Source organism: Frieseomelitta varia, unplaced genomic scaffold (assembly GCF_011392965.1).
Source record: "Frieseomelitta varia isolate USP_RPSP 00005682 unplaced genomic scaffold, Fvar_1.2 scaffold_502, whole genome shotgun sequence".
Taxonomy (NCBI): Eukaryota; Metazoa; Arthropoda; class Insecta; order Hymenoptera; family Apidae; genus Frieseomelitta; species Frieseomelitta varia.
In genome coordinates this window covers 1-21,818 of record NW_025110260.1, presented here as the reverse complement: position 1 = coordinate 21,818, position 21,818 = coordinate 1, and the positions used below count along the sequence as shown (strand labels likewise).

The 21,818-nt window shown below is 35.4% G+C and overlaps 1 protein-coding gene across 4 annotated transcripts in view; it reads left to right on the top strand.

Annotated features, from left to right (window-relative positions):
* LOC122533182 overlaps positions 1-21,362 on the top strand; it is a 32,792-nt gene extending 11,430 nt beyond the window's left edge. The window contains exons 1-5 of one of the 4 annotated variants that reach the window (XM_043662627.1): positions 12,063-12,383; positions 13,592-13,649; positions 16,021-16,102; positions 19,505-19,590; positions 20,967-21,362. In XM_043662627.1, coding sequence (XP_043518562.1) covers positions 12,146-12,383; positions 13,592-13,649; positions 16,021-16,102; positions 19,505-19,590; positions 20,967-21,249 — 747 coding nt within the window. In that variant the 5' untranslated portion in view covers positions 12,063-12,145 and the 3' untranslated portion in view covers positions 21,250-21,362. Of the gene's footprint in view, positions 1-12,062; positions 12,384-13,588; positions 13,650-16,020; positions 16,103-19,504; positions 19,591-20,966 lie in introns of those variants that run through there. The other 3 variants (XM_043662625.1, XM_043662626.1, XM_043662628.1) reach the window with 3 other exon arrangements.
* The last annotated feature ends 456 nt before the right edge of the window (positions 21,363-21,818 follow it).

Sequence of the window (21,818 nt, the reverse complement as noted above, 5' to 3'; positions counted from 1 at the left end):
TCTGAAAGATTCGCCAGATACGCTGGAGTTAGTCTTTTTTTTTTTTTTTTTGGAATTTCAACTGTCTTTGAAAAATTTGTATTTTTTTTTTTTTTTTTTTTTTTTTTGTTCAGAAAATATCGAATATTGAGTATTATTCGTCGTAGGATTTTATATTTTAGGAAATATCTGTGACTTTCATTGATAATAAAACTCGATTGTGATTATAACGATTAAATTTGAAACCGATCGTTATTAATTAGAAAACAGGTATTGTGAACGTATCCACAATTATATTTAGTGACATAATCTTAGTAATTGTTAGATCGTAGATATTGTTGCAATTTCATAATCGCAGTCTAAATTATGTATTATGTATCCAAGACCACCCCGTTCGTATTATATACTAATTTTGCACTAACAGTGAGAAGAGCACGTTTGCAATAAATCGCTTTTAATTCATATTGCTGGTTTTTGTGCAAATTTCCATGAAATGGGAGCTTTCTATTCGTCTTTTCCAGTATTTCTGGGAATAACAACTTACTTTCAATTAGACTCGAATACTGGTTCGAAACGCGTGAATGATTTTCGTTTGAACTAACCTGTATCTCTGTTTTTCTATACGCGATTTTTGAATGTTGCGTCAAATGGGCGCGCATGCGCGTGACGCGGATGAATCTGACACGCATGCGCCTGACGCTTGTAGGAAATCTGTACGATACAACGAACAGCAATATTTTTGTTTTCCAAGATGTGATTTTCAAATATCTGCATCAGATATACGATTCTTCAGATTCTGCATGTAATTTGTAAGATATAGATAGACATTAGAAATCATACGCGCTTATTACAATATAATTTAATCCTCGTCCGTCCGTCATTTTTCCAACCTAACTTTCTGTCAGATTTACACAGTAACATTTGCAATGAAAACAGTTAAATCTGCAAATTGTTTTATCAACAGGGGACCGATTAAATTTATAACCTATTCTCAGGTAACAGATGTTCATTTTTATATCTCAAACATGTAATTTGTAGAAGAAAGTATGCGTTAAACCGAGGATTAAATCTCGTTGAAAAAGTTCCGTATGAAATGGATATAAAGCACGAAAATTGGATTGAAATTTGAAGCGAATGAAGAACGATGGAAACGATTAATAATTGCCTCGGACGAGGAAAGCGTCGAACGTTGTGATATTTATTTAAAGATTCCGCAGTCTCTGTTTTCTTACATAGAAGCTTCAGGCCAGAAATACAATTCCTGAATACATAGTTTCCTGTTTATTCATGAGAATAATTTCACTTTCAGCGGCTGGCCCAGTAGATACTTATGAACGGGGCTGCACGTATGCATGTATGCGCGTGTAGTTGTGTAGGTGTTAGTTACGTACGGCCGTTAGTGACGACAAAGGGTGAGAGAGAAAAAAATAGATTGGCGGAAAATATTTATGCCTGGCGTGCGCATCGGCCTAGCGCCACCGCTCGTTTGATTATCAGGTCATCCCCGTAAGTGATACGAATTCCCCCCCCCCCCCTCTATTTTTAGAAAACCCTGCTTACATGAGACGATCTCTTATTCGATCTTGCGATCTTCTTTCGAATCCTAGATCCTTGAGAATCGTAGATCCTAGCCTGTGACCCGCAAAAACGAACAAACGAAAGTCAGGCTATTTGCAGTTAACAGCAAATACTACTATACGATATTGTTTGACCATTAATGCTTCCTGAATAGTGACAATGAGAAGAAAATTGCAAGACAAGGGTTTAAATTCGCTCACACTGGCGCTAGTGCCGCGTGGAACGTCGCCGTTAAACGCTTTCGGTTAACAGATTTGATAATGAAGTTAGGGGGCGATTGTCCCCAACAATCGAACAATTTACGATCGCAGCGCGACAAGGTACGTAGCTAACAGGATCAAAGGGCCCACTGTTAAACGCTTCTACCAAGTCTTCCGATAAATTGCGATCGCATCCTTCCAGGCACTCGGCACGTACCAGCCGTGGGTCAATTTAGGGCACGCGTTTTCCAGTGCTAATGGTTTCGATCTTATCGCGGCGTGAATCGAATTTGCTCGGCAGCTGAGTGGAAAGTGCCCCCCCCCCCCCCCCCCGTCGCTAATCGAATTTTACTTTCACGCGGCGGCGAGGAGGAACGCCCGCCCGTTTTCAGACCCAAGAACGATTCCAGGAATTTCGCGCGAGCGCGCGGGAATGCCCGCGGAATCGAGTAATATAAGCGGCCCTGCTTAATAAAACCTCCTCTGCTCCTCGTTCTACATTCGAGCGGGGAATTTCTAGTGAAACGCATTCCTAGGAAATTCTTTTCCATCCTTCTCGGGATAGACCTCCTTTTGTAGTCCTGTTTCTTACGCCTGGGTCAGAGCCACTCGTGAGAGCTGAGTTGGACAGTAAGATCCCCTATAACGCGAGATTAAGTCCAAGAGCGCAAAAACTTAAACGCGACAGAAAAATATTTTCTCCTTTCTGTCTTGTTGAATGAGTATTCAAAGGAGTATTCTTCCTATTGCTATCTTCTATCCATACGATTCGAACAATCTTCTGTTTTTTTTTTTTCTTTTTTTTTTAATAAAAGATCTTTCGTTGGCGGGAGGATTTCTTAATTTATATTTAATAATTACGATCTTCTGACGTGTTTTGTTTCTTCACATTATGCCATCGCACGTTCAAACTGTTGTTGTTGATCACTCAGGGTCATGCTGTTTGATAGAACTGGAAACGTGCATTACCTTGCTTTAGTGGACGCAGAATTGAGCACCAATCATTTCTATAATTATTAAATATAGCTACAAACCCTTATATATTATATATTCAAGACCATCATTTATGTTACACATTAATTTTGTCCCCAAAAAAATATATGCTTCCAATAACTTGTAACATCTACATTAATTTTCAAACTTTATCTTTATAATTCACACAAATTCCTCCGTAAGTACCTAAATTTCAGTTATATGTTCAGTTATATGTTCCATTACTCATGTTATATATTAATGTGCTAACATAAAATACTAGTCTCCAATGACTCGTTACATCTGCACGTTCATCATCTGATCGATCACAAATAATTCACCAGTATATGTAACTCACGTTTCCCCACGATATGTGTGCGTATAAATATTCACAGCCTAGAGTGTAACCACGTGACCATTAATTATTTCTAAACGTCATCGAATTTTCCTTCTTTTCTTCCTTTCCTTTTTTTCTTTTCTCTCTGCTTTGTCGTGAAGCGAGCGTAAAGATTTTTCTTTTTTTCTTCTTCTTTTTTTTTTAAAAGACTCTGGTGCAATCTATCGCCCGAGGCATCGAGCCACGTAAGCAAGAGCGTCCCAGGGTCGTCGCGATGCTGACACACGTGTGCCTCGCGTAAATGCAGCAGATGCTGTACGCACGGTACACGGCAGAGATCGGCAACACTTCGATGATCGCCGATTCGTCGACACGCGTCGACGCGCGCGCTCAGGCGAAAACCAGTTTTCTAACTGTATACGCGTTCGCGGCGTGTCTTTCACAACCGAATAGCAGAGAAGTCACACGTCGCGTCTCCTAACAATAAGTTAGGGTCCATTTGCAAGACACGAGCGCATTACAATTGAACGCACGCACTCGTGGAAAATTTCGACGCAAATAATACCTCATCGATTGCTATTTGCATTTGTGGAATAGAGAAAAGGGGAAATATGTAAATGCGTAGGGTTCCGTGGGCTGTTTGCGACTTTTCCAAAAAAATTTTGCCATTACTATTTTCGTTGTCTCGAGAGTGATCATTTTTTTTCTTGCCAACTGTTACGTTATATTTAAATTATATCGTTGTTGTCGGTGCAGTTGTGCTATGATTTTTATTATATATAGATATAACGTATGAAATTTTATATTTTTATTCTTTGCTTGTTTTTTATTTATATTCTGTTGATTATATTTTTATTGGGAAAGAAGTCGATGCAAAAATTTTAATTATGACCGCGGAAAGCGAGTCTCCAGACCATCGTCGTATATAAATTCCCCCTCGTTTTTCGTTCGTATACAATGATAATAGTTCGGGCGCGAATTCAACGAAAATTTCATTCCCTTAAAATTATCATTCATTAAAATTCGATTCAAACGAACGAAGTTCACAGAAACGAAACTTATCAACTGTCTTTCACCTATAACTACGTTTTATCAGCTGTTTTATTTGACTACACTCAGTCCCCTTAAATTTCATTTCGCCCCATCTCAAATCAACCCACTGTTGAACTAAAAATCCTTCCCCCCCCCCCCCTACTTTTGAAATCACGAAAGAAATCGATAAGGAAGCTCTCCCGATTTTCCCGAATTCAACGAAATCGTTATCGACGCACGATAAGAGCGCCAACAGCTGCATCTCGTTTCTCGCGAAATTTACTTTCCGGGGGGGCGAGGGGGGGGGGGAAATGTTAATGGCTTCGCTCGTTAAAAAGGCGATTCTCGTCACGCGTTCTCCGATCCCCTCCGACAGGCAGGAATTTCAAAAATCCGCATCGTTCCGCGGTCGGACAGTCTCTCTGGGGATTTCGCGTTTTGCCTTGCCTTTTCTTCTCTTTTTTTCTATTTTTATTTTCTTTTCTTTCTCTGCCGCGAAACTTTGTCGAGGGTAACACGTGGGGGAGTGAGAGAGAGGAAGGTCGCGAGTCGTTCGACCCAGATCCCGTGAATTTTTTGATTACGCGACTTAAAGCCGCTGGTAACCGCGTTGAACGATAACCAGCGCGAAATTTTGCTCGTTCGTCTGGTGTTTTTTCTTTTTTCTTTTTTTTTTTTTTTTCCGTTGGCGTTTGAAAGCGAGCTCGGGCATTAGATGAACGTATATGTTCAGCATTCGAGAAACGATGATAGTCGGGGTTGTTTATCCAGTTCTGAATACACTTCGATTGATAATAAAACGGTGGTCTTGAGGATTGATGTTTCTTTTTTCAAATTCTCTGTACGATTTGTTTTCTTTATCATTTTATTGAATTTAGCCGTGTCGGAACGTGGTCATTACGTTACGATTTCTTGAATTTTTTTTGTCGTTTAACCCTGACGTTCAACGTTCCACGAAGTAAAAATTTTTTTCACGTGTTTCGTTTCAATTTTCGAAAGAAATGTTTTTAATTAATATTTTTGCACGCGTTTGAATTCGGATACTTCTCCGAGAAAAAGAGTATCTTCGGTATTTAAATCAGTATTTAATATTATTCAACGTTGATAGAAAGAGCAGAAAATCATTGTCTTGCCAGCGGCTAAAAAATTCTCGCGGGCCAGAGGTATTTTCACCTGTAATCTCTTAATGGTCTTCGAGTGTTAAAGGAAGTTTCCGCCGTTTTAAATTCCTCGTTAATCGGCAATCATCGCGGTAATGAAAGGATCGTTAAGCGAATTTTCCAGAGGGGGGGACGATCTTTATCTACAGCGTCTCGAAAGTTGTTTTTGTAGCCTTCGCTAATGTTCGGGAGCGAGGTAGAGTTGGCCGTCTGTTTGTCGTCTATTTGCATACTGTTCGCGCGCGTGTTACAGTTTCCCTTGTGCCTCGGAGGCTGGAGTTTGAACTGCAAGTTCTTGCAAACATGGTGGCAGAGATAGACAAGAATATTCGCTTCGGAGCTTCGCCAATTTATTATCGATCGTCACCGAGACGTAACGCGTTAAACAGAGTTTAAACGTAGATCAACCGATTGAACGTGCGCTGAAATAGTTGTTCGGGATGGTTTGGTCACTTTTCGAAAAGAACAATCAATTTTTTTTTAGATGATTTTGTCATTTCGGGCAAATCTGTGTGTTATCCGTGTTACTTCGAGTACAAATGAAATCGTGTCCTCCGGCAAAATGAAAACGATTTGTCCTCGTTCTCAATAAAAAAATGTAAAATTATCTAGTTTTTCAATTGAATTCTCCATTGAAAGAGCTAAAATTAAAGCGTTTCCTAAACTAACCATTTTTTGGCATCGAAACCCTTCCACCTGCAAAAAAGATTTTATTACTGCCATATTATGATACTAAATAATTTTTATTAACAAAGTTTACTCTTGCCCCTGAAAACGGAGTTGTTCAAGAGACCCCATTTGCATGGTCCATCCTGTATATGCAGTTATTGAGGTTATGTTTTACGGTTTTACGCAGATCTGCATAAAACGTCTCTATTGAAATACAGTATAAATTGGTCGATTAAATCGATCGTCGATTTTTCGTAAATGTTAATTAGCCAGTCAAATTGAAATATTCTTAAAATAAAATTCTTCAATCTTGTTTGTAACAAGTCGTTAGGGGAGTCTAATTAACATCTAACAATAAGATTAGAAGTCGAATGATTTCGAAAGTAGGATCAACGTGACGTAATTGGTATTTTTTTTTAGCGTTGACGCACAGAAGGGGTGGTTTAAAGATCAAGTTTTGTTTCTTTAACCACTTGCGCTGGCCATAACTGATTGCGGACCATAACGAGTGACCGAACCGTACACTAATAATTCGTCGCTTTCTTTTACTTTTGAACTCGTCGGTATAATATCACTGGACAGAAATTATTGAGAAGTAATAAATTTATCATTCGTTTTTTGCCTATTTTGTTTTAAATATACTTAAATATATTTAAATATACTTAATATACTTAATATATACTTAAATATATTTAAGTATATTATAAATATATTTAAATATACTTAAATATATTTAAGTATATCATAAATATATTTAAATATACTTAATATACTTAAATATATTTAAATATACTTAATATACTTAATATATACTTAAATATATTTAAATATACTTAATATACTTAATATATACTTAAATATATTTAAATATACTTAATATACTTAATATATACTTAAATATATTTAAATATACTTAATATACTTAATATATACTTAAATATATTTAAATATACTTAATATACTTAATATATTTAAATATATTTAAATATACTTAATATACTTAACATATTTAAATATACTGAATATACTTAAATATATTTAAATATACTTAATATACTTAAATATATTTAAATATACTCAAATATATTTAAAACTAAGAAAATATTGCAATTTTGGGACACAAAGAATTCTCGACGTGCGTGGCACGTCTCATTCCAGCGCAACGAGGTTAAACGAGGTCTGATATTTTTTTAATTGAGTTGATTCAGCTCGTCGTTCTCTGTAAAGGAGTGTCGAACCATTTACGCTGAAAAATCATAATTTCGTACGTGGAACAGAGAGAAATTACGCGATGCACGAGACGTGTTAACGGAGAGTGGATTTCAGGAAAACTCTCGAGGAAAAAGTGGCGACTACGTGGTATCACTATCCACGTGGGTGACACGGCCCGCCCTTGAAAAATCGTCCCGACGCAACGAGAGACGAGAGGGTTGCACTTTCACCGAATCGTGGACCGACGTTCGAGCACGTTCTGGCCCGGTGCCAAGAACTCGCTCGAGAAACCGGAGGTGGAGNACACACACACACACACACACACACACACACACACACACACACACACACACACACACACACACACACACACACACACACACAAAATGCCAGTTGGGGGATTGTTGCGAATTTTCTTGGCAAATATACCGGTCTCGGGACGACGCCGACGGTTCGTGTGCATCGAGTGGATAAATTCGCGAGGTTTCTGTATCGGTTGCGAACATGCGGCCGCGGATTTTCAATCCGCGATGGATCATGCTACTCAACTTGATTGCCTTCTGCCGCTGGGAGGATGATAGGTCGAGCGATCGCCACCACCTCTCGCCTCGTGCTTTCTTCCGGATTATCCCGGACACTCGATCGCATATATGTAATAATATATATAATAATATATATAATATATATAAATTATATATAATTATGTATAATTAATTGTTTTTATGTAATTATTTATATATAATTATGTATAATAATTATTTTTATGTAATTATTTATATATAATTATGTATAATAATTATTTTTATGTAATTACATATAATTATGTATAATAATTATTTTCATGCAATTATTTATATATAATTATGTATGATAATTATTTTTATGTAATTACATATGTATAATTATTTATAATAATTATTTTTATATAATTATGTATATATTTTTTTATATGACATTTTTATTACATAATTTTTTTTATACGATATATATAAAAAATACTTATATATAATACAATATATTAATACACGTATGTTACACATCTATTATATATATATATATATATATATATATATACATACATATTTATTGTATATATATATATATATATATACATAATTATTGTATTATCTATAATAATATTATAGATAAATATATGTATATTAATAGATATGTATACGTGCATATATATATAATTTTATTTTAGTGCAGCGAATACCATCTGCAGAAGCGTTAATTTTTAATGCAAAAACGGTATAAACATTATCTGAAACGAAAAGATTAATTTCGTGCGCAAAATGAAACTGTTCCCAAGACTTTTCCAACATTCTGAACTTACTATTTTACTATTTTGAAAGAAAATGAAGTTCCTCTAGTGTCTCAACACGGACCAAATGTCATTTCGCGTTCTAGATCAATGACCGTCATGTCGCGTTCTGATGATCGGTGGGCGAAAAATTTCGTCGATTCATATACTCCTGCCGAACTTTGTGTACCCGCGATCTATCTGAAGAGCTGTTTGAAGATGATAGGGACGCACTGCCAGTCACGCGTGCCATTTTCGTGGATGAAATTGATTAATCATCAAAAGAAGGGGGGAGGGGGGCGAGGATAGGTTTAATTTCGCAGTTTACGCGGCGACTGCGGCAGATAAAAGATCGTTCGTCGAGATAAAATAATTTCGGGATTGCGTATCGCGAGGGGGGGACGATTTAATTTAATAGCAGCGATTCCATTATTCCGAGGGGCTGCTCGCTGGCTCGTGAACCCCCCGCGAAAATAATGAAAGTCCCTGCTGAAACTCGAAATTCGCTTTCGGGTCAGTGGGCTGCTCCTCGGGAAATTCTAGTTCTCCGCCAGTTCCTAGCCCTCTGTCTACGAAACTGCAACACCCGACGCGACAAAATCGTGTCTCTTAGCTTCTTGGCTGAAAGAGGTTGTCCATTTGGTTTGTTAACGGTTGAATGAAGCGAAAAGGGGTGGACAAGTTGTAGGTTCGTTTTAACGGATAGAAAGGTTTCACGATTGCTCGTTCATTTCGCGCGGACAGTGAGTCGAGTGAAGTGTAAATTTTTGTAATTTTTCTTTTCTTTTTTTCTTTCTTTCTTTCTTTCTTTCTTTCTTTCTTTCTTTCTTTCTTGTTCGTAACAAGTAACTAGACGAAATAGAGAAACGTACATGTGTGTGGCAATTGATTCATTTCTGTGCGATGCAGTTGAATAAAATATGAAACGTTATGTGTAAAAATTGTACATAAAAAATATATGTTGTATTAGAAAATTTTGTATTATATTGTACATTGTATTTATAAAATCTTTATAGATTCTGTTACAAATACAATTTATAAATACAAAATGTTATAAATACAAAAATAATTTATAAAATTTGTGTTACAAAATACAAAATATTATATTCTGTATTAAATTGTATTATAAAGTTTTTCGATTTCTTTTACCTGAATGTCCTTGATGGAAATTTTGTGCTTCAGTCGTCGATAATGTTAGTGTTGAAAGAAATTAATTGTTGAAAGACATGTATAAAATATAGAATCATATATAAAATATGATACGTGCAATCACTGATTCATCGCGATTGATTACGACAACGGTGGAATAATGAACAAAAGAGAGTTTTGTATCTGTTATTATTATTTTTTCTTTTTTTCTTTAACAATGGTTAAATGAAGTACGGTTTGACTCGTTTCGTACAATCGAATTTATAGAACGGGTTGAACAGTTGAACGAAGCGCAAAAGCAGGATGTTTTTCACACTTTTTTTCACGATTTCGAAGTACATTGTTTCGATCCAATTGTAAGTAAGAATTTGTAATCAACTGGGATTAATTTCATTTGTGATGATCTTTTTGACAATTAATTTCTTTCAACACTAGAAACTACCGACGAAGCACAAAATTTCCATCAAGGACATTCCAGTAAGAGAAATCGAAAAACTTTATAATACAAATTTAATGCAGAACATAACATTTTTGTATTGAACACAGTTTATAAAGATTTTGTAAATAGATACAATGTACAATATAATGCAAAATTTTGTAATACAACGTATATTCTTTATATACAGTGTTATACATAATAAAATACAATGTTATACATAATATATGTTATATATAATTATATTATACATAAATTTTATATACAAAACTTTACAATAGACCACAGAAGACTGTTTATATATTTCCCAAATAATCATTTAAACATCTCTCTCTAAAACAATACACTCTTTTTACACCTAAGATCATAAATATTGATCATCTTCGACATCTTTCAGTGTTAATCGACGATCAGTTATTTATTTGTCGGTGAAGTCGTCGATTCGCCGATTTTTCGACGATTAATTTCATTTATCAGATCAAACTAATTGTCTAAAAGAATTTTTATCGATCGACTGCCCAATTACAACTACGACGATGCGAATGTCTACCTTATGTGGGCAAAAGGTTAACGATTTCATTGGCATTGGTGTTAAAGTGCGTCGAACCCAGGTCTCGCGGTTGATTTTTACCACGGTGAGTGCCGGTGTATGGTTCCAAATATAAACCTCTTGGTAGACTCGCGGTGCCATCCATCCTCAGCCCTGGTTCGAGCGTTTATTTTCTATGGTTCGGCGACACGTGCGGTTCTCGGGGCGCGTCGCCTTTCGTTCATCCTTCTGTCTCGTCGCGTCGCGTCACGTCGCGCGGAATGTCGCGGAAATAAATAAGGGAACGACTCGGACGATTTCCGCCGAAAATTTGTTGGGAAATTGTCGGCGCTGTTGAAAAAAAAAAAAAAAAAAATGAAAAAAACGTGACATCTCGGTGAAATTCCGTGAAATTTCGTCCGTTTCTTTTGCTTGAAGTGTGTGACGAAATCCCGTGGTGAAGCTGGGAATTTAGACATCGATAGTGAAATTTAGGTCTCGACAGAGTTTAATAGAATTTCTTGCGGCGACTCTCGGAAGACTCGGTGATTCCGGCAGATTGAAGGAATTTATAAATTCGGAGGAATTGAGGGTTTTTCGGAAGATTTTCAGCTTTCGTAGATAAAATTTCGTTAAAAATTTCGCGTCGATTTTATTGAATTTTTGTCATTTACTAAATAATACAATCATTTCTTGAATTATTTAATTAATAATTGCACGATTGTTTGTTGAATTTGGATTTGAAAATCTAGAAGATTTGGAGAATTAGATTTCGTAAAATTTTCAGTTCTCGTAGATGCATGGTGATTTTAGTAAATTTAAAAGTTCCAGAAATTCTAGAAGATTCGGCGATCTCATTAAATTTGAGAATCTAGAAATTTTGGAGAATTAGACCTCGTAAAATTTTCAGTTCTCGTAGATACGTAGCAATTTTACTAAATTTAGAACTCCAGGAATTTTCGAGAATTAGAGAGACGAGATTTCCTAAAAATTTTCAATTTCCCCGCGAAGGTATAAGTGACTCTGAATGAATCCAACCTTAAAGAATTGGGCGATAAACTGTGAATTTAAAAATTTTTCGCAGCAAATCCCTCGCCAAATTGCGAACGCTCGTAAAAATTCAATGTAGAAGCTTCGAAGGAACACAACTTTTTAAAAAAAAATTTTTACTTACTTCACTTCAAAAATTTTTGCTACTTGTTTATTTAATTTTTACTCACTTTACTTTACTTTAAAAATTTCTTAGAAATATGCCAGCGATAAATCCATGATTTTCAAGAAATTCCGAAATCTCGCAAATGTTCCTACATTTAAGTGCAATTTAAATTCAGAAGCTTTAAAATATCGAAACTTCCCAGAAATTCCCAGAAAAAGTGTCAGAGTCCGAGACGATAAAAAGATTTTTCAAAAAAGAAAATCGCGAATTTTCAAAAATTCACGCGTTTCGAAGGATCGTAAGTGGAGTGTCTCTCTTCAAAGACTGAGAACGTTGAACGTTTTGTCACTCGCCCAGGATCATCCTAAAAAGAAAGAAAGAAAAGACAGATTTATAGAAGCATGCGGAGATCCGTCGACGTCCACTTGAGAAGATGTCGAAATTCTTCCGTAGGATAATCCTGTGCGGATGCTCGTCGCGTTCGGGGCTCGACGGACAGACGTTCGTCGTCGACGAGTCCTTGGTCGACGATGGGCCCAAGTCTGCTGTCGAGTTCCTCGCGAGCGACCAGCAACCGGAGGACGTCGCGACGCACTTCGACCTCTCCAGCATCAAGTTCATAGACGACGAGGAGACGACCGACGACGACGCGAATGAAACTCTTGAAAACGGTAGAATACCAGAATTTGTTCGTGCGTTGTTGTATTGCATTCGCGAGACGAGAGAATTTCACGATCGTGAAATGGCGATCCCCATTATGTAAAATGTTACCTGAATTGTTGTCGATGGTACTTGACATCATCTTCACGTGAATTTTAATTCATGTCATTCTTGTTTTAATGATAGTAGTTTCTGTGAATTTTGTGTTCGATTGTCAATGGCAATCTGTGCGCGTCGGCTGGGAAATTTGATTTACTTGATCAGTGAACTTTATTTGATATTGTTGTTAATGGTCGTTTTACATGAATACGAATTATAGTATATTGATGAAATTTTTATTTAGTTAATCGAGTGAATTTCATTTGACTCAAAATTCTATTGATTTATATTAAATATTCGTGCTGTCGCTCTATCTATTCATTCAGTCGTCTTATGTGAATTTTATTTAATATTATTAATATTATTATTGTTTAATATTATTAATTTTATTTAATATTATTAATAATATTATTGTTTCATATTCTATGTGAATTCTATTTCCTATTACTGATAGTGATTATGTCTGCGGTCATTGCGAGCGATGAATTTTTCGAATGAAAATAAATAAACAGTAACAATAAATAAATTATAGACAAAAGTATTATGCATTATATAATTAAATAGAATGAAAAAAAATAAATTACGATGGTATCTAATATTACATGTTCCGTTAGGATTGTGTCGCACGAAATATCTTTTTATATTGGATATTTTCGAAGATTATTTTCGACTTATTGATTAATTAATTAATTATTTGCATCTCGAAAAAGTTTCGATTTTCTCGAAGCGACGTTTTTTCCTCTTCGAGTATCTGAAGGCAAGGAAAAGGGTAAAATTGTTTTTGAAAAAAATCAAAAAGAAAAATAAAGATAAAAAAAATTAAGTCGTTTAGAAAAAAATAAAATTCAAAATTCATCCAAAAAAGAAGAACTTTCTCCGAGTGCAGAGTACAGTGATCTTTACAAAAAGATACCAATCAGTGAATAGCAATCGAACGAATCAGCCAACGCTGATTGAATGCAAATCCGACATTCTCGTGTGACGCAAGGCCTAACAGCGAGCGTTGCAAATGAGGAAAAAAAAAAAAAAAAGAAATTTGAGATAGAAGAAGTAAGATTAATGAAACAGGGAGGGGAGAGATTGTTCTGGTGACTAATTGCTTTGAAATTGTTGACAGTAGAGCTGGACGGGTTCAACGCTGGTCGGGTGCGAGAAGCTTGGGTCATCGCCGTCGAAAGGTAATTACGAACTATGATCGTTAAGAGGAAATAAAGAGAGTAACAGTGTTTGCTAAGGGAACGTCGCGCAGTATTGGCCATCCTACGTTTCCTTCCCAACCAAACCTGTGTAGTTGTACATCTGACAGAATTCAAGAGTCGATGGAAATCACTTGTAATCACGATGGACGATAAAGTTATCGTCTTTTGTCTTCTGTGCCACTTTTGTCTCGATTATTTGGCCAGCCAACTGAGAAATTGAAAAATCGAGACCGTTTAACCTTTCGATCGACTGGAGAGATAAGCAAAATCAAAAAAAGCGTATTCTGTATTCGCTGCGACGAATTATTACCAATAGTAAATACGGTAGTGGGCAATTTTATTAATTGGCAGTGCGAATTATTAAACAACAGCGATGTCAAAGTGTCCTTTAATAAAAGCATTTCAAATTAATTAAAATTAATTCTATACGAACTTTTGTGGGCCTCCCTGTAGGCCTCGGCCCACATTTTGCCACTTTGAATGCAACATAGTATCCAACAATCCTTCATTTGTCCACAATTCTATTGTATTTAAATTATTTTCTGTTTTTTCATATTAACTCTTAGGTCGACAATGATATTAAATATATGATTTGCTTTTAGATAATTTTATTATATTACCTCTGACAGAGATCAGTAAAATCAAATTGAAAATTAAGGAACGTAAAGCCATGATTTTTTTAAAAATAATATTTATTACATTACCTCTGACAGAGATCAGTAAATCAAATTGAAAATTAAGGAATGTGAAGCCATGATTTTTTTAAAAATAATATTATTATATTACCTCTGACAGAGATCAGTGATGATATTAAATCAAATTGAAAATCAAACAACGTGAAGCCATGATTTTTTTTTTTTATAATTTTATTATATTACCTCTGACAGAGATCAGTGATGATATTAAATCAAATTGAAAATTCCAAAATTAAGCAACGTGAAGCCATGATTTTTTTTAATAATTTTATTACCTCTGACAGAGATCAGTAAATCAAATTGAAAATTAAGGAATGTGAAGCCATGATTTTTTTTAAAAATAATATTATTATATTACCTCTGACAGAGATCAGTGATGATATTAAATCAAATTGAAAATTCCAAAATCAAGCAACGTGAAGTCCTGATTTTTTTTTTTATAATTTTATTATATTACCTCTGACAGAGATCAGTGATGACATTAAATCAAATTGAAAATTCCAAAATTAAGCAACGTAAAGCCATGATTTTTTTTTAATAATTTTACTATATTACCTCTGACAGAGATCAGTAAATCAAATTGAAAATTAAGGAATGTGAAGCCATGATTTTTTTAAAAATAATATTATTATATTACCTCTGACAGAGATCAGTGATGACATTAAATCAAATTGAAAATTCCAAAATTAAGCAGAGTAAAGTCATGATTTTTTTTTATAATTTTATTATATTGCCTCTGACAGAGATCAAATCAGTAAATCAAATTGAAAATTAAGGAACGTGAAGCCATGATTTTTTTAAAAATAATATTTATTACATTACCTCTGACAGAGATCAGTGATGACATTAAATCAAATTGAAAATTCCAAAATTAAGCAGAGTAAAGTCATGATTTGTTTTTTATAATTTTATTATATTGCCTCTGACAGAGATCAGTAAATCAAATTGAAAATTAAGGAATATGAAGCCACGATTTTTTTAAAAATAATATTATATTACCTCTGACAGAGATCATTAATAACATTAAATCAAATTGAAAATTCCAAAATTAAGCAGAGTAAAGTCACGATTTCTTTTTATAATTTTATTATATTGCCTCTGACAGAGATCAAATCAGTAAATCAAATTGAAAATTAAGGAATATGAAGCCACGATTTTTTTAAAAATAATATTATTATATTACCTCTGACAGAGATCAGTGATGACATTAAATCAAATTGAAAATTCCAGAATTAAGCAACAGTGAAGCCAGTGATTTTCATTTGTGATAACTTTCAAGAAAAAAAGCGTAATCGATTTGTCGTCTTGTTTTGACGACCAAGTACCTCGCACGAGTTTTGCGCGTTACTGAGATGAATGTAATCACACCGTTTGTTGGCGCCGTTTAATTAAACGTTCTAAAGTCTGAAGTATCTGTTCGCATCGTTGTACATTGATTTCATTGTTCGCGGAGCGGAATGTTGGCATCATTCCTAAACGGTGAAGTTCAGTGGCACTTGAACGTGTTGTTATTACGCGTCTACGCTTCTAATTTTGGGTTGTATCATCCCTGTAATGTCTGCTCGTTACAATTAGCCTTCGTTCAATTAGAATAGGATCGTACGTAGATCCCATCGTGATAACGTAACGTACAGTATAATAATTCTGTTTTGCAGGCGTGCAAAGGAACGATTGCAGCGGCTGGCGTCTCACTGGAGGATTCAGCCGCGCGACATTCAAGCGATTCTGCACCAGCAGGTGAAGTAACTTTTCCGATTTAACTTCTAAATTAATGTATTAACACATTCGAGAGTCGGGTCTGATCGACTTTCTGACCTCCTGGACAAGTAAATAATTAGAGTACTAAAATCTCGTCCCGAAGGGGCGAGATATTTGATTTATTAAAAACTTGTTATATAATATATTTGTAATATATTTATTTATAATGTAAAGTCATATATTATACAACTAGTTATATAACTAACTTATTATATAATATATTTATAATAGGTTTCCTCAAGGTGTAGAAGAATAAAAAAATTAGAATGCATATGTATGAATGCTTATGATTCAACTTTTCGGGTACAATGCGATAATGTATTTGCTTGCGAAGGATTTTACGAATATATCCTCGACTTCAGTATTTTAACTTTAATCTGATTTTAATTTAATTTTATTCGTTATTTAATCTTATTCGCATATTATTGCGTTTCATATCTTTCCCTTTTCTTGTAATTTCAATACTCTCTTGTAATATTCTTCCGATATTTTGTTTTTATATGAATTATCATTTTATTGATATGAATTTATTTTATTATTATATATTCATTACATAAATATATTATATTTATATTTGTTTTATTCTTATATATTACACGAATATATTACATTTATATTTATTTTACTATATTTTATTAATACGAATAATTATTTTACTATATACGAATTTATCAACTTGCGGGAAAGATAAATTAATAAATTTATTATGAGAAACAGATGAGAATTAACTATTAGAAACAGACAGATTTTAATTTTATGAATAAATCTGTTTATAAATTTTATAAACATACATATTAAATAAATATTATATTATTACATTTCGAGGAAGGAAGCACGAATGATTAATTATTGAAGAATTGACATTATCACGTCTAATATACAGGGCGTTTCGTAACTTGTGGGACCCAATTCGGGAACTGATTATTCAAAAATAATGGAAAAAAAAGTCATATAAATATCTGTCCTATCTGTCTTTGTTTATAAGATATAATAAATTTTATAAACAGAGCAAACTCTCTGTCCGGCAAACTCTCTTTTCATAGACCGCAATAGTTGATAATTGGCACATATGATTTATACGATTGAATACGTAGTAAAATTTCTAGAAACGTGTGAGTGTATTTCTAAAAATGTATTCTGCTTTCAAGACATCAACACCAGTTTAGTTTAAACGTATATATATGATAAATTTTTAATTGGACCTTCTTTCCTTGATGGAAAACTAACAAACACAAAGTATGTTGATTTTTTGAGCACGCGTTTACACGAAGTATTAGAGGAAGTTCCAGTCGATATTAGATTATTCGTATGCGATTTATGCATGATGGAGCTCCGCCGCATTTTGGCCGAGTGGCAATTTTTTAAATCAACACTTTGCAAACAAATGGATTGGTCGTGGAGGTCCTGTTGCACGGCCTGCTCGTTCTCCGGATTTGAATCCATTAGATTTCCATTTGTGAGGACATTTAATAATCTATTGTATACGCAACGTCGATTGAAAATGCTGAAATACTACTGAAATAGAATAGAGCAAGGCTTCCCTACAAATTCGAGAAACACCAGCAACGATAGAGAGAGTAACCAGATGAATGACAAGACGCGTGCATCTGTTGTAAAAGGTAATTAAAACAGAAAATTCGTTACATCTCATAAAACGAAGACAGATAGGACATACACATGTTTATATGACTCTTTTTCATTATTTTTGTACAATCAGCTCCCGTAACAGTGGGTCCCACAAGTTACAAAAGTCACCCTGCATACATGTATATATTTTAATTTAGGCTTTCTCTAGATAGATAATTTTCTAGACAATATACTTCGATACTTGACAAAAATTCAGGAATTCTTTGCTAGAAATGCAAAACGAATTGAAAAATCTATTGTAAATTCTAATTTTTTGACCAGGGACTGTAACGAATTATTCTCTCTCTCTCTCTCTCTCTCTCTCTCGCAACAATAGCAAAAAAGAAATAGGTCGAAAGATAATGGGGCTTAGGTTGGAGAGAAGCGATCGCGCGGATAAATGGTTAATCGATGGCTGGAAGCTCCGAATGGAAGCAATTTCTGCGCCGATGTATGTACGATGAGCATCGGCCGATGAGATAAAGTGGCCGATCGCGCTCGCCCTCTGTTTCCATTGTATTCAACAAACAATTATGCAGTTCCTATTCCATTCACGCGTGTCTCTCTCGCCCCGGCGTCTATCAAACATTCTAATCAGGGGGAAACGCGCGCCCGCTGAACGACGAACAAGTGCAACAGTATAATTCGAATTGTCCGATGGAAACGGCACGTGGAAAGGAGCTCGGCTGGCTACCCTCGAGTCGATTGACAGGGAAATCGTCACGGCATCGTTGCTCGTAATATCGGTGGAATGCAAAGTAAACGAGCGAATGGTGGCCTTGGTTCAGTATAGCGCAATGCACGTAACGCGTTTTGCTGTATTCCACAGGTTGCGACCCTAAAATCGTTGCCAGAATTTTCGTTCTTCTTTTCTCTCTCTCTCTCTCTATATATATATATATATATATATTTAATTAACAATTAATAATATATATATATTAATTAACTTGTATGTATTTAATTAACAATAAATAAATTACGAATATTTGATTCGTCACATCCGTGTATTTTAATTCTCTTATCTCAGTCTGACACGTTTTTCTTAAAATGTCACGTTACAAGTTTACTATAATACCATCATAGAGAGAATGTGGATGTTTCAGATTTGACGATCATGCCAACGGAGGTGATTCTATGTCAAAAATGTTAATTTCAATTTGCTTAATTCCACCTTTCATTTTTTACTTTTTAAACGAAGCGTCAAGAAGAAAACTAATTTTATTGATTTCAAGTTCTCATTTATGGTTTAAGGATCATTTCTTTAATCCTTTAACAGAATTATCATGAATTTATTTAATTAGTAGGAAGTGATCCAAGTTGTGACCCACCCTTATGTACATGTATTATACAAATTCACGATATATAACATTTTTCCAAGGAAGAACGTGTTAAATCGAGACGAGGGATCAAAAAAGGAGGATTAAAAATATACAATGAGTCAAATCGTCCGCAAATCATCTCGTTGTTGGAGATTCGAAAAAAAAAAAAAAAAAAAAAAAAGAGAAAAAGAAAAAGAAAAGTCCGAGCATCGGGAGAGGGTGGTGGTCGGCTTCTCCCATCGAGGAAGATGGCGATGAGGAACAGGAAGTGAGAGAAAGAGGGCGAGCGAGAGTGAAACAAAGGACAGGAGGAAAGAAAGAGCGCATCGATCGAGGAAAGAGCGTGGTCCGGAATCGCTTTGTTTCCGCGAGTAACAGCGGTCGTCCGGTTAGAGGCAAGCCAGCTTGATTGTTTGGTGTTTTCTCTGTGTTGCAGATCAACGAGGCAGTCGCGTCCACGAGCGGGGACAGCGCAGGCAAAAATGTGACCGGCAACCAAATTACCGTGACGCTTGCCGACAAGTAAGTGGCATTTCATTCTTTCGCCGTTTCTCTTCCATCCGTTATTCCATCGTCCCTCTTTTCTCTGTTTCGTATCTTCTTCGATGGATCTCGATCCGCGATCGAGAAAAGACACAATCAGGGTGGGCCGAAAATCTGAAGCTGCCTAAATTCGTGATTTTCTTGTCGCATCTGGCGGTCAACGTTCGTGAGAATTAATTTTTAAAGCGTGGAAGAATCGTGTTTGAGCTTTTAATTTAATTTAGAATGAACTTGGTTTTTGGTTAGCTGTATTTTTTCACTTTTTTGTTGAGAAAGAGAAAGAAATGGGTGGGAAGGAACGTTTGGCCCACCCTGTGTGTTTGGGACGAGAGCTGAGCATAGACTGTTACATTAATATTTGGAGAAGCGTAACTGTACGAGTGACAGTGAAAAATTGTCGATTGGCAATTTAAATTGAGACGTGAAATGAGATCCAAAAAGAGCGAATCTTTTGTTTGAAGGATTACTAACTGACAGTCGTGAGTTAAAATATTTTCATTGATGGCGATTCAAGAAAAATTTTCCCAGTCAACGATACCATTCGCGATTGAAATAAATTGGAAAATTGAGAATTCTGTCCAGTAGTCATCCTATATATTTTATCAAAGGCTGCATTTTTACGTTTCCTATTCTTTCGCAAATATATAAAATGTGTCCTTTTTGTAGCAGACAGTCATGAAATAACATAGAAGGAAAAAAATATTCTTCATTTGTACGTGATCCAACAAAAATTATTCTCCAGCTATTTTTCACTCAACAATACCATTTGCTATTTAAGTACAATACAAAAATTAAAAATTTCGCCTAGAAACCAGCCCGTATATTTTCACACATTAAATTACTTATTATCACTTGTTAAATTAAATTAAAAACTATCGCAATCTATTTATATTGGGTAGTCGCAGCATATAGTAACTAAAAAATGTAGTAAATAAAAATAGCATGTAGTAAACAGCATATAGTAAATAAAAATTGAAATACCTTTCGTGTTGATTGTAATTCAGAAAAAAATTATCCTAGTAGTCTGTAACAACCGCGAAAAATGAAATCAATTCGAGAATTGAACATTCTCGTTGGAAATCTCCTCGACATCGGAAATACTGCGACGTCCAATGTAGAAAACGTGAAAACTCGCGGCACACCACGATGGGAAGTACAATTACAAGCCGGATGTGAGAAATTGCGATTGGCGTGATTGATATCCCATTGCGATGCAACCGCGCGTACCGTCGTTGTTGTTGTTTCTCTCTCTCTCTCTCTCTCTCTCTCTCTGTCTCTATCTCTAAGGCATTAACGCGTCAGAAATCGATATCTCGCACGATTTAAGCCGTTCTCATTGTCTTTCACTGTCGCAGGGAACCAACCACGAATGCCTTCACCCCTAAACTCAGCAACGGTACCATACCTAAGGGCATAGCGAAAGACACGAAGGACACGAGGGAAGGGAAGGACGCCGAGAAGCAACAGGCCTGTCCAGAGGAAACGAAACTCTTAGTGAGTGGAATTTGTGTTCGTTTTGAAACTAACGGGAAACACGAGACTGCGCGTCTCAAATTCTTTAGAAAAAGAAAAAAAGAAAAAAGGAGGAGGAGGAGCGAGTTTGAACTCATTTCACTTACGAATACGAACGAAAGATAACAACGGCGAATAACTTGTAAATAACAAGCAGCCGAAACAGACCGAACTTTTTTAGCGAATGAAAGTAAACACGCGTTTCCTCGACGATTTTGTCAGAAGCAGGGAAAACAGAAACGAAAAAGGGGATGAATCTTCCCTTGGAAAAAAAAAAAAAAAAAAAAAAAGGTATCTTTATAATTATCAGAAAATAGCGAAAGACAGAGAACGCAGCGATGGTGCGATATCGATGTTTTTAATATCCTTGAAAGCGACTCGTGGCTAACATCTATCTTTATAACTAGCACCAGGTAAAAATGATTTCTCCTTCGCGACGCTTATGTAAACGCGTCCGTGCGATTGGCTAAGTGTGAGGTAAACATTTCCCGGAATTGTAATTCACCATCCTCTGTTTCTGCATAATTAATCTGCCGGGGCAACTTGTGTTCAAGAATTTCAACGCGATCAGTTCACCGTCGTGAAGCTGGGAACTTTCAACTTCTTGGAAATTTCGACCGTTTCTGCGAAATTCCGACCCCGAAAGCTCGTCGTCAGAATTTTCTTCATTTTTTCTTTTTTTTTTTTTTTTTTTT